At 39.2% G+C, this 13,308-nt stretch overlaps 1 protein-coding gene across 1 annotated transcript in view; it reads left to right on the top strand.

Annotated features, from left to right (window-relative positions):
* Window positions 1-12,502, top strand: part of CARD11 (caspase recruitment domain family member 11) — a 43,330-nt gene extending 30,828 nt beyond the window's left edge. The window contains exons 12-24 of the mRNA XM_084295811.1: window positions 1,020-1,123; window positions 2,357-2,409; window positions 3,083-3,215; window positions 3,741-3,942; window positions 4,792-4,918; window positions 6,034-6,274; window positions 6,688-6,784; window positions 7,794-7,889; window positions 8,393-8,525; window positions 9,065-9,244; window positions 10,389-10,513; window positions 11,348-11,463; window positions 12,023-12,502. Coding sequence (XP_084151937.1) covers window positions 1,020-1,123; window positions 2,357-2,409; window positions 3,083-3,215; window positions 3,741-3,942; window positions 4,792-4,918; window positions 6,034-6,274; window positions 6,688-6,784; window positions 7,794-7,889; window positions 8,393-8,525; window positions 9,065-9,244; window positions 10,389-10,513; window positions 11,348-11,463; window positions 12,023-12,227 — 1,812 coding nt within the window. The 3' untranslated portion in view covers window positions 12,228-12,502. The remainder of the gene's footprint in view (window positions 1-1,019; window positions 1,124-2,356; window positions 2,410-3,082; window positions 3,216-3,740; window positions 3,943-4,791; window positions 4,919-6,033; window positions 6,275-6,687; window positions 6,785-7,793; window positions 7,890-8,392; window positions 8,526-9,064; window positions 9,245-10,388; window positions 10,514-11,347; window positions 11,464-12,022) is intronic.
* The last annotated feature ends 806 nt before the right edge of the window (window positions 12,503-13,308 follow it).

Here is a 13,308-nt window from a genome sequence, read left to right as displayed (position 1 = left end):
GATTAGCCTTTTCCAAAATTACAGAACTGCTCTATGTTTATTGACAATTATTTTAGAGGTATTTATGACCTCTCACTGTCTCCTTATACCGTTTCACATTTGCTGTTAGGAAGATAAGATTCTCTTTGAAAGCTGCTTTGTAATGTAAGAAAATTTTCAGGTTATACTTTTTTTTTTTTTTTTTTTTTTTTTGATTTCTCTAATGCTTCTTCTGTCCGTAAGTAACAGTGAGTGAGAAAAGGGGTGCAGATCACAGCTGGAAGTTTCTGCATGCCATAGCCAAACCATTTCTTCCCTGCTTGCTGTATCCCCATAATCTCTCAAGGTAGATATTCCATTATACATATGTGAGCACTGACACAGCAGGACAAGCAGACAGAGAGAGTGCTCTTGCAGAGTGTTAATAACAAAGAACAAAACATCTTTCTAGAACACCATGAAAAATGCTGCCCCCAGGAAATTAAAATTATACCCAAGAATAGCCAGGAAAGAACTCCCTGCCACTCGTAATAAGCTTAGCTGTTTTAGGAATATTCTTTGGAATATCTGTTGGATACTTCGATGACTTACACTATCATCCCTGCAGTACAATTTAAAGTTGAGACTCCAAACCAGTGTACTAGATTAATAATTGACTCTATAGAGATCTGTATTTTTCTTCCTCATTCCTACTATGTGTATGTCTAGAAATATATGTATATATGTGTTTACATTCTACTTCTCACCCTCTTCATCCTGTATGTCAGCTGTGCAATATTTATTCTGCATATCAAGGATAAAGTTAAAATTCTTCAGTAAATCCACTCACAGAAAAAGGTATTTTGCCATCATACAATCTGAACATATAGCTATAATGCTGGAACATATGAATGTGAGTCTATAATCATTTTTTCGTACTTTTGGATATGTTTCTCAGTGCAGAATACTACTGGCAAGCTAACAGACTAATGCTTCTGTAAATTAAAAATGATACCATGTTTAATACAGACATCCTTTCTTTTGCTGATGTTTTTTAAAAGCAAACCCTGAGAAATCGCAATGACAGTATCATGTCTACCACTCCTGAGCCTCCAGGAAATGACTCAATTGTCCGACGCTGCAAAGAAGATGCCCCTCATTGCAGGTAGGTAGCTGGTAAAGTATGTCCAAAACCTGGTGGCACAATGAGGGAGTAAAAAGGGCCTTAAATGTCCTTTTGTGTGTCTCTAGCTGGAGAGTTTCTGTTAGGAAGTGGGGGTAACTTCCTAAATGCTTTTGGGCTGCGGCCATTCATCCCTAATCTTGTCTGTCTCACAGACATCTGAATGGCATTGACCCCTTCTCTGAAAGCTTTATAGCAAAGTGATACTTAGAAACAGTGTTTTGGTGTTGGTGTCAACAGCATTGGTGTTTGTATCAGAAATATCAGTACTCTGGCTTAGCAAGGTCCGAGTGTGGCGTTATTTTCTTGAGCTAGTAAGCACTAAAGTCAAGTATCTTGAGAGTATGCCCAAAATTCCACCGTAGTTTATAACTTTATAATCAGCCTACAGAGGTTTTTTTTTAAATTTGTTTGTTAACATAATCCAAAATAATTGCTATTCGCATGCCAGGTTGTGGTTTTCACAGTTCATCTGATCTTGATTTGTGTGAAAAAGGTGAGATCATAGTTCAATATGTAAGAAATGGTATATTATTTCCTTGCTTATGCATGGTGTAAAAATAGCTGATTCTCCCCAGACTGACTGAAGAAATTCACCCTTTACCTAAAGCCAACTATGAAGAATATCAGCTCCACAGGAGACCTACAAATCATTCTGAATGGGAAAAACAACAAGCTGTTATTTAGACAGTTTTGTAACTGAAGGACACACTTTAATGAAGTCTTTCTGGTGAAGCAGACAAATCACTTGGCTGGACATCACCAATATCCCCTTAAGAGCAAAATTTTGGTGCATTTTTTCTGTTTAGTTATAAGGCTGCCCATTCCAGTCACCCTCAAAAGCAAAGGTTTTATCTAAGTAGTGTTAGTGGGAGCTAGGCTGGGACTAGAGCTGTGGCATGAGTTTCTTTGCAAACACTTGGTACACCTTGCCATTCTGTTACTGTAGGCATCTAAATAACCATGTGAGGTACCATTAAGCTGTTATAAAGTCCTTCAAGTACTTTAAAACAAGCAGCTAAATTGCTCTTAAACATGTCATTATTCCTTTTTTTTTTTTTTTAAGCTGTGCTGTTGCCTTATCTAACACCTCCAACATTTTTCTTTGTCACTGAAAAGTTTCCTCCTTCAGAACTTAATGAAATCTGCTGAAAATGGGAAAGTGAACATCTTTTTCTCTCTCTTCTGTTATCTTACCTTTGTTTTTAATTCCAGCCTGGTTGAAGAAGACAATGACAGCTTTGGATTTGATGCTTTGGAGCTAGATGGTAAGAAAGAGGATATCATATAGTTTAACTGTGAGATGTGATGAGTTTACCTGCTACAGGTACTGTCAAATTATCAATATACCAGATAAGATGGGACACATAGTCTGGAAAAAAAAAAAAATCAAGTCAGATCATCATAAAAAGAAAGCAAACCTTAAAATAAGGAAAGCATCAGACTGAGAGGGGCAAATATAAAGACAGCACTGAGAAGTATATAACTACCCAGTGAGAGGACAAGAAGCAAGGGATACAAACTTAAGCGTTTACACTTATTAGAAAAAAAAAAAAAAAAAAACCAACTTTTTTACTGCAAGATCAATCATGCAGTGGAATGAGGTTGTCTGGAGAGATTGAGGTGCCTCCGTGGCGGGAGATACACAAACCTCAGCTGGACCAAGTCCTGAGCATTCCCCTCTGTTTAACCTTTCTATGAGCAGGGGAGTTGATCAGGCAGTCTCCAGAGATCCCATCCAAACTGAATGGATCTGTAAGAGCGAGTGGGTAGGTCTAGTAAGAAAGACTGGAATTCCTTGCCATGGTCTATAGAGGTGAATCATGTCTCTTATCAAGAATTTCCTCATTCAGTTTTGGCTAGGATCAAACTTCCATTTTCACCTCTTCCATCTTTGTCACTCTGTCTTGGACTCATTTTCATTTTTGTTACTCTTTTCAGATGACAGTCATGACAGACACTCACATGGAGCTCCTTCAGTTCACTCTTCCTCCTCTTCTCATCAGTCAGAAGGCCTGGATGCCTATGAGCTTGAGCATGTCAACTCCATATTTAGAAAATTCTCTCTGGAAAGGTATTTGAGATGCCAGTTTACCTGTCAAAAACAGAGACCCCCATTGATCTATTAGTTACTGGAGATATATATTGACAGGAATACCATGTCACAAGTTGTCACTTGGCACAAAGATCTCATGGTATTGTGCTAAGTCTTTACTTCTTTATGTTGACAGCAGTATAACATTATTTTGAACCACTTTCATATCCTGTAATACATTGAAAATCACCTTAAAATTTCAAAAACTTCAAGGCGGACAACATGTTCTGGAAATTTAAATTTATCCCTGTGTTCTTCTTATCTTTCTCCCACAAGTTCCTAGGTGAGGTTGCCATTATACATCTGAGTACTTGAAGCAGTTGCTCTTCTCTAGAACTTAGGCAGTAATAAGAAGAATTTCTTTTAGAGCCCTTATATTCCAATACTTGATAACATTAAAAGCTTATTTATATGTCTCTCATTTATCATGCATGCATTTAACTCTGGATTGGTGGTTAAAAGATGAGATAACAGTGTAACTCTTACCTCCTTTCACAAACACAGACCTTTTCGTCCCTCTGTCACATCAGTTGGTCGCATCAGAAACTCCTGCCATACCATCCAGCGCATAACACTGAATGGAGACAGTCTCAATTCAGAAATCACTCTTGTTGGAGGTAACGATAAAGGGAGCTTTATTAGCTCTGTCAAGACAGAATCACTTGCAGAGAAAGCAGGTCTTCGGGAGGGACACCAACTCCTACTGGTAAGCATAAAATAATCAACACACAGCATTAAATGTCTGTGCACCTGCACATCACGCTCATCACAATACTTTCTTTCCTGTCTTCCTTCACCTTGTGTTAATGGCAACCCATACAATTCTTTTAGAGAAAAAAATAATCTGATATTGACTATGAAATTATGGGAGAATATTATTTATGGTCATCCAACACAGAGACACATACTCCTTTTCACTTTACACTACTTCTGTATGGAAGAGATGAGAGTAACTGACACTTTCCTAAATGCTCTGCCCTTCTGAAAAGAGTAGAGTGGGAGTTGCTCTCAGCTTCCCAGTAGTTGCCTGAAAGGAAGCTCATGCTACTTAGCTCAGCATGATGACTCCTAAACCATTATTTAGAGTGGTCTATCCTGGCACTGGAAGTGCAATGAGACAGAAATGTGTACAGCTGCAATATGAATGGGAAGAAGGGCTGCAGAGCTGCATAGCTGTACCCAGCATCATGTAAGCACTTCAGTGATGTTTCTGCTAAGTTGCTTATTGCTTAGAGTTTTCCCTCCATTGCCAATGATCCCAAACCTTTTTATCCCATTAAAATACCTCAAAGGGAAATAAACAAACAAACAAACAAAAAACAACTGATATTCTTGCACTACTTACTACTCAGTTTATCAAAGACCTGCAGCTTGAGTCCATGACTGCTAACATTCCTAATTTGAGAGAAAAGAAACTACGTAATTGGAACATAATCTGCATCTTGATGGCAAAATGTCTGGATTGATTAATGAGAAGATTATGCCACTTTAAAAATGGTATAATGGACTCAGAGATTGAACCTGCACTGGATAGTAATATTTCTTTCATATCTAGTTGGAAGGCTGCATCAAAGGAGAAAATCAGAGTGTTCCCTTGGATACTTGCACAAAGGAAGAAGTTCACTGGACAATTCAGAGATGCAGTGGTCCAGTAACACTCCAGTATAAATCAAATCATGAAGGTAAGACCAAAAGTATTTCTCATCTCTAATAGCTCCAGGTCTATTGTACTAACTAGTGCAGATGAGAATAACAGAACCAAAATATCCTTTATATTGGCATAAATCTGAAGCATGTCCACCCATATTAGTTATCCTGTGTAACTGCTCCAGATTTAGCTATGAACTGAAAACAAACAAACAAAAAAAAGCCCGTATGCTTGTCACTACAGGACTGAAGAATTTACATGGTGGGCCAATAACTACATGACTCACAAAACAGAAACTTATTTTTATATACCGTTTTCTGTAATACAGTGTGGTGACCTGAATCGTCTTTTATCTAGCCAAAGTCCATTTAGCATTTTACCTGATGGAGTTGCCCTGTTTATTACCTTTGTGGCTTTATCTTTTCCTTAACATCTGGAGTTTGTGTGTGATGGATAGAATTTGATTTTAGTGTTCAAGGCTTGTGATGATACTTTGGGGTTGTGAATCAAAAATTACATTCCCAAATCCATTTTTTACCGGTATATATGAGTTTTCAGGTTTTATTTATTTATTCTGGTTAGAGAATTTCAGCTGAATAAATCACACAGGAAGTGATGTCTTTGCTTTTCTTTTATGTTTTCAAAGGTAGGAAAAAATATTGTAAATTTTTGAGCACTGCTTAATGGTAGATAAAGCATGTTATAGTTTGTGGGAGTGCCAATTAGGGGTAATAATAAAGGAAATAGCTTGTCATTAAAACTGGTGGCAAAACTCAAGCTGTACTCACAGGATAGAGTTACAGCTATGTCTGCATCTTTGCTGAGAAGTTCTCTGTTTTACAGGTCGAGTTTGGAGCACTGAAAGTAGGGTTATCTGTTATAGGTATCACGACAATGGGAATATTCTCACAGATTCTGATACTAACAGCATGACCTGTTTCTGAACCAATGCCCTGTTGGTGTCTTTAAGGTGCAGACCCATAACCTTGCTGTAACTGGTGCAACTAGCACTCTAGAGGTACAAACCCTCTCTCAGAGGAGTCTCTGAAGTTTCTGCTGGACTTCTCTCAGAGGATGCCCCAGAATACAGCAGTGCTGAGGTTTTGACCAGTGGCTGATCATGCTTTGCCCCTTTCCTTATTGCTGCAGGTTACCGAAAGCTGCTGTCAGAACTGGAAGAAGGGCTTATCACATCGGGGGACTCGTTCCATATCCGCTTGAATTTGAACATCTCCAGCCAGCTGGACTGCTGTTCCCTGTCAGTGAAATGTGATGAGATTGTTCATATTCTTGACACCATGTACCAGGGAAAGTATGAGTGGCTATGTGCCAGAGTTGATCCTTTCACGGACAGGGATCTGGAAACAGGGACCATCCCCAGCTACAGCAGGTGAGTGTAATGCAGAGTGACCATGACTGAGAGCAGTGGTTCTGTAAATAGGAAAGTTAATAGCTGCTGTAGAAAAGAAGTGTATGTCTTCATTTTTAGGAAAAGACCAGGTGGTGTTAAGCTGTAATATGAGCTGTAAAACTTTAGAAAGGAGGCTGCACATCTCACCCAAAAGAATAATGTGGGTTTCTGAAAAAGAAGCATAAGAAAATACATCATGGAGATTCTTTAATCCTTAACTGTACTGCAGTCCTGCTCATTATTTTATTCCTGTATTTACTATGTCATTTATTCAGTCCTCACTGCTATTTCTATTTAATCTTTTCTGTCAGCACAGACCCATTGCAGTTCAGCCTTTCTTCTAAGGGGTTTCAAAGGTTTCTTGATCTATGAGATTTCGTTCTTTCTTTCAGAGCCCAGCAACTTCTTCTGGTGAAGCTGCAGCGGTTGATGCACAGAGGAAGCAGAGATGAGACAGAAAGCTCATATAATACCCTTCGGGCACTCCGGGTAAGGACCTACAAACAAGGTCTTCTTAAAATCCATTACTCCACTGGTAGTTGTTGTTCATCATGTTAATTTTATGGGAATTCCTATTTACACTCTGTGTAGGTTTTGATTGTCTCAGGTAATGGGTGACCTACGTTTGCTTGAAATAATATTGTCTCTGGCAATGTACCTACCTCCAGTGCACTATTAACCCTTCCTGCTATAAGGTAGAACACTTTAAAAGTATAGTATCTGTTCTGTGTCATAGTTAATCCCTTTCATTCTTCTCTTCCCATAAACCTCTAACACAACATCACATCCGTATGAGGAAGAAGCTGTGTCCTTGGAGTTAATAATCGGAATTATTTCTTTCCTGCTGTGAACAATTGTCTAATCCGAAGAGCTGTTATTGTCCCACATTAGAAAAATGTTTGTCTCCCAACCTACATGCCATGGAGAAAAGTGGGATTTTCAAGTCTTCACACACAACAGCCCTGCCAGTTTCTTCTTTTCCATCAGTGAAAGAACTTTTATTTTTCTTTCTTTAACCCCAAGGATTCGATCTTTCCACAATTAAAAACTAACTTCACGATGTATTACTTACCAGAGTTCTTTTCTAGAACTTTTAATGGAGCTTAGGAGACATACACACTTCTAACATTTGCAGAGACACTGGAGCCACATTATTTGATTTCAGTCAAGGTTGTGCTATGCATTCATCCTGTACTCCAGTCCTCACTCATCAAAGGGATGGAGAGCACCAGCAGCGATGCCAGTGAGAGCAAAAGCTTTGCATGCTATTTCTTGATACAGAAATTACCTCCATCATAAACTGTGGAGTGCAATCTCCTGTGAAGAAAGGAATGTGGAAGAGCAGTAACCGAAGTGCTATAGCTTGTTTAGAACATTGTATTTGGGGTAGATATAAATCAGTCACTATCCCTTTTACTTGGAAATACAAAATATCTGCTTCTGCTTGTTCTGTTTCTCTGATGCTATGATTAAAAAAAATATATATTTTTTTCACTAGAATACATTGCAGCCAGAGGAGCCTGCACCACCAAATGACCCAAAAGCCAGCCCTCGCCTGTCCAGAGCAAGCTTTCTTTTGGGTCAAATATTACAGGTAATAAAGTTTAAACACTCAGTGGCATGTCTAAAATAGTAGATCTGAATAACAGATATTCTCAGGCTATCCTAATCTCCCCAGAAACTCTACCTCAGGTATAGAGGTTGCATAAAGACTTCTCTGTGGTACACAGAAGGGGCAGAGCTGTGGGTATGATCTGCAATGCTGTTGTGCAGATACTCAGTGTGTGTGTGTTAATCTGCTGTGGATACATCAGTGCTTTGACTCATGATAGCAGCGAGCTCTGCCAAGGAAAAGAAAAGCATGCCACTTAAGAGCAGAGGAGAAAATAAGAAATCCCAAAGGGCATTAACAAAGGCTGTGAATCAGATCTATGATATTTAAAGAGACTTAGAATTTAGTCTGCAGATCCATGGAGTTTTGTCTTTGATAGACATAGGTAATTCAGATCTCATAGATAACAAGCGTGGACTGATGAATGCATAGGAGAATAAAGAACATAAGTAATGAGGGTCAAATCTCTTTGTTCACCTTTTCAGTTTGTCAGCAGGTCTGAAAACAAATATAAGCGCATGAATAGCAATGAGCGAGTCCGTATCGTCACTGGCTGGCCCTCTGGTCTGGCACGGACCTCATCTGAAGCAAAGAAACCCTCACCTGATAAACTGGAAGGTATGGATATAAAATAATGATAGCTTTTACACATGGGGTGCTGGTATGAAGGCCTACTGTGTAACTAACTGCATGGCTTTAAAAAATGTTATAGGACTTCCCTATTACTAGCTTCTCTGTTCTACTCTGTGCAAAAATTAGGCAGTGTTTGTTACCAAAAGACTGATTTTACTAAAAGTACTTTGGGGAACCAAGCCTTCATGAGCAAGCTTACAACACTGAAACTTCCTGTTTTGTTGGCAGTTCTTCCCAGGTTCTCTCTTGCTCTTTGTCTAAAGCAATTAACTTATTAGCAGAAAGATTCTCCTAGCAAGTCTTCTGTTAATGAAATGCTCTCATGAAAGCAAAACGCACTTGAATTATTTAGTGTTAGACCGGACATTTTACTACTGGATATATAGTAAGGATAACCCTGGCATTAGAGAGAGGAGAACCAGCATGAATAACCATGTCATTTCTGGTTCACAAGTTTCTTCTTTTTTTTCTCCAAATACTGATGGAGAGGAAATGCCAGCATGAATGTCTTGTTTTCTACTCAGATTTGGATTCTGAAAGTGAAATCAATAAGAGGCTCAGCCTGATCCCTTATAGCTTGGTGAGACCCATCCACTGTGAGCGCAGGCGCCCCGTTCTTTTCACCCCCACCATGCTTGCCAAGACCTTGGTACAGAAGCTTCTGAACTCTGGAGGCGCCCTGGAATTCAACATATGCAAGCCAGGTAATGGGATAAAGACTGCCAACCCTTGGTGTTGGAGATACGAGCATACACGTATGTGCACATACACAAAGGCATGCCCTATTGCACGTTGCATGAGGTTTTTAAGTCATATCAGAGTGGTGTACAACTACAAATCTTGTTTTTTGAGACTGAGATATTTGAATGTTTTTGAGACAGCCAATGCACACAGTTATGAGATTCTGTGTCTGTGAATATTATCCATGTGTATGCTGTGTGGTTGCTAGGATGCCCCTCAGAGACTGAAATGCTGTGAGTGCTCTTTCTGTTTGCATACTGTTTGCATACTGCATATCTAGGCAATGTGAAATTTTGATTAATTTGTTTCTAGTATTTGCTATTATGAGGAATATCTTCCCTAGAGCGATTTTATGTTTCTATCTCGTCCAAGGCTGTGAAGATTGTGCATTTGATCTGCTTGAAAGACTGATTTTCTTCCATTCTAAGTATTTACTATTAAAGCAATATGCAGTACTGTGATTGCTGTAGGGCAGGATTGTATACAACACAGCATTAAACACAGCTGACGTTTCATTTTTACACTAATATTGAATACCCACCACATAGTACAGTCTTATAGTTATCCAGACAGAGAAACTGAAAAGTTAAGTATCATAATAAATATCCCCTGTCTTGCAATATAAAACAAAAGCTTTGATGTAGAGCTGCAATTCACAAGGGGACCAGTACCACACATTGCAACCTAAGCCAAAATTTTTTGAAACTTTAAACACAAATGTTGGAACACTAAATCCATGTTTTAGGATCCTGTACCGAAGCGACCTTCTTTTTTTAGCATTTCTCAGCATCCTTTAGCCCTGTAATGTTACTCTGTAACATGAGGTGCTGGAATTGTATTTACTGTTTTAATTTAATGCCTTCATAGTGTTGTGGTAATTGCCCAAGGACTCATTGGTGCAGGATATAGCTGAGGTGCTCAGCTGTGATCAGATTAAGCTTTAATTGAATTTAATGGAAGAAATGAGGCAGCTGTTAAGAAGACAATTCATTGTTCATCTTCTTTCCCTGAACCATCCTGACATCCTGGGTGAAGTACTATTGGACAGTTGTTAGGTGTACTGCTGTTGTAATCATGATTTTTGTCCTCATCCACTTCTCCTACCAGATATTGTAACAAAGGAAGAGTTCTTAAGGAAGCAAAAGATGGAGACTATCATCTTCAGCAGAGAAAAGAATCTGAACACATACGAATGCATTGTACCTGCCAATATTGAGGCTGTCACTGCCAAGGTGCTGAGAGTACTCTGTATCCATTGCATCGGCTGTCTGTGAATCTGTCTGCAGTGTGTGTTTCTTCTTGAATGAGAGATTGACCAATTTATAGTTGCATGTTCTTTTTCTTGCCCACCTTAAATCTTAGATTTGTATTTATTCTCTCACATGGCTTTTATTTGTGCTCCTGCTTTTCCTTTTCCTTTTCATCCTCAGCTATATCCTTTTATATTCTCACGCATTCCCTGTGATGACCCACATTGATGCAGCAAAATATCCTTTCATTTTCTGTGCTTCATCCCTTATTCAGTTCCTTTTCGTATTGTAAGTATATGTGAATGCGCGAGAGAGTAAGAGATACAAGGACCGAGACAAAAGAAAGGATAGCCTGAAACACAGACACAGGGGTGTACAGTACAAAGATAACGATGTCAAAGACAGAGATCTCATATCAAGTAGAGTAGATTTGATGCACAGCATGGAGAAAAGGAGAATTAAAGTGATGTTTTTTCTCATACAAGTAGTTGCAGTAGATGTTCTCTCTGAACAAAGACCATGTGTGTGTTTGTGTATATATGTAAAACTTTTATCACACTCTTCAATTTTAGATCAATCAATTTCTATTTAAAACCTTTTCAGAAAGCTATTAAGCTTCACTTTTATTTGACTGGCTAGTTGTAAACCAGTAGGAGGAGTTGGGACTTTAAATGTACATTTGATTAAAAGGTTTTAAATCAGTTCAATGGTAAATGGAGAGCTTTTCAGCTGACCCCATAAGGTATGGATACCTTTATCTCAAGATTCTACAGCAATGAATGTTCCTTTGTAACGCTGTTATGACTTTGTTTTTAGAATAAGCATTGTCTACTGGAAGCTGGAATAAGCTGCACAAAGGATTTAATCAAAGCCAAGATATATCCTATTGTTCTCTTTATCAGAGTCTCAGAGAAAAACATCAAGAGGTTCAGGTAAAATATCAAACCTTTTGCATATTTGATATTCTGTCTTATTCAGTGAGTGATTCTCAAGTCCAATAATGTTATCACTGAGAGAAATGCAGGTGCTCTTCTTTCTTCATCTGGTGTCTGTGTGTGCATTGTTTCCTACCATGTCTCCTTCCTGAAATATTGACCAGGAAGAAGAAGGAATTCCCCAAATTTTACATTCTTTCACTGTGCCTGATAGCAGTGATCATTGTGGGAGGATAAAACTGAAGAATATGTCTTTTTCTCTATGCTTAACACTCCTACAGCATTTCTTAAGGTAACACTAGCTGTAAGAGGAAAGTTCACAAACACTTGCACTCTCCCTACATTCAGCCCTCTTAAATTATTTTCCCATAGCAAGTATTTTTCCTTGGGGGCAGGATGGAGGTGAGGGGGGGATAGACCTGGAGTAGCTGTATTCTCCACTGCTTTTATTGCTTGTATATAATCAGTAGAAAATAAATTCTTGATAGGGCAGCCGGGACTACGGGATTCACTTACAGTGCAAGACATTTATTTTTGGTCTGCTCATTTGATACAGGAAACTACTGCCAAAGCCAGAGACCGAAGATGAGTTTTTACGAATGTGCCGTCTGAAAGAGAAAGAACTGGAGGCACTGCCATGCCTTTATGCCTCTGTAGAGGCAGATGCATGGAGCAGTATTGAGGATCTTATCCGAGTAATAAAAGACAAGATCGGAGAAGAGCAGCGTAAAACCATCTGGGTAGATGAAGATCAGCTATAAAAAAATAAGTAAAATGAAGCTCTTTGGTGACAAGAGGACATATCCAGGTGGAGCAGGGGCTCACAGAATTCTCTGATTCAGTGCCCAGTGCTCTCTTCTGTTTCACCCTTGCTGGCTGGGGACTTGCTACTGGCAGAATGCGTGTATGGAATGGAACTGGAACTGTGCTGAACAGCCAACGTCTCAGATGCTGGGGATCTAGGGTGTGGATCGGACCACAGCCACCACCACAGCTTCTGACCCACCAGCATCTTTTAATGGACAGCAGCTGTTTAGCGAGTCAGAAGGACAAAGATCTTGCAAAGAAGCTTAGGGTAATTTATTATGTAAAGACACGGTTCACATTTGGCCCATCAAACACTTCTGATGAGACCAAATAAGTGAAATCTAAGAGAAATAAAGCATGAGGATTAGACTAAAGGATATGGAATTGAGACGTGTCCTGCACCCATCCCGAGGTGAGGTTCCAAAAATACTCCAGTAAGGAAGCTGTATGGTAGCAAAAGAAACACTACCGCTGGTGGCCGAGGCAGCTCTGTAGCCCTGTTTCTCTGTGACCATTTCAATCAGAAGGGAAGAGAATAGCTGTAATTCCTGGCATTAATTAAAATGACAATTTTCACTTCCTCTTTAAATCCAGTCCTGTTTAACAGTTTTGTGGGTTTTCTTTTAGTCTTGGCACTTACAGAAAGAAAAAATGAAAAGACTCCACAGTCCCAGTGACACATCAGATCTTTCCAGATCTGCCAATGTTTCATTTAGTTTTTCCCTGCCTCTGTATTGTATTAATTTGTATGTCTCTCAATTTTTACCATCTTTTTTACTTGTGGAAAATTCTATTGTGCCTTCTCTAGGCAGCAAGGTTCTCTGTTTCTCCACTGAAATCTGTATTTCTGTACAACATCATTGCCTGCCAACATGCCTGCTCTCAACAGGAGGGACTGTTCTGAGAAGAGGAAAAGGAGAATTTCATAAGCCAGTAATCGCTGTGAGCCACTCAGTCCTTGACCTCTCTGCCATGACTGACAGCAAGGAGACCAGTGAGTGTCACACTGTGCTGTGGCCAGCTAGTATAATATTT

The sequence above is a fragment of the Netta rufina genome, assembly GCF_964035555.1.
Source record: "Netta rufina genome assembly, chromosome: 15".
Taxonomy (NCBI): domain Eukaryota; kingdom Metazoa; phylum Chordata; class Aves; order Anseriformes; family Anatidae; genus Netta; species Netta rufina.
The sequence above is the reverse complement of the archived record's forward strand: the minus strand, read 5'-3'. Positions and strand labels throughout refer to the sequence as shown.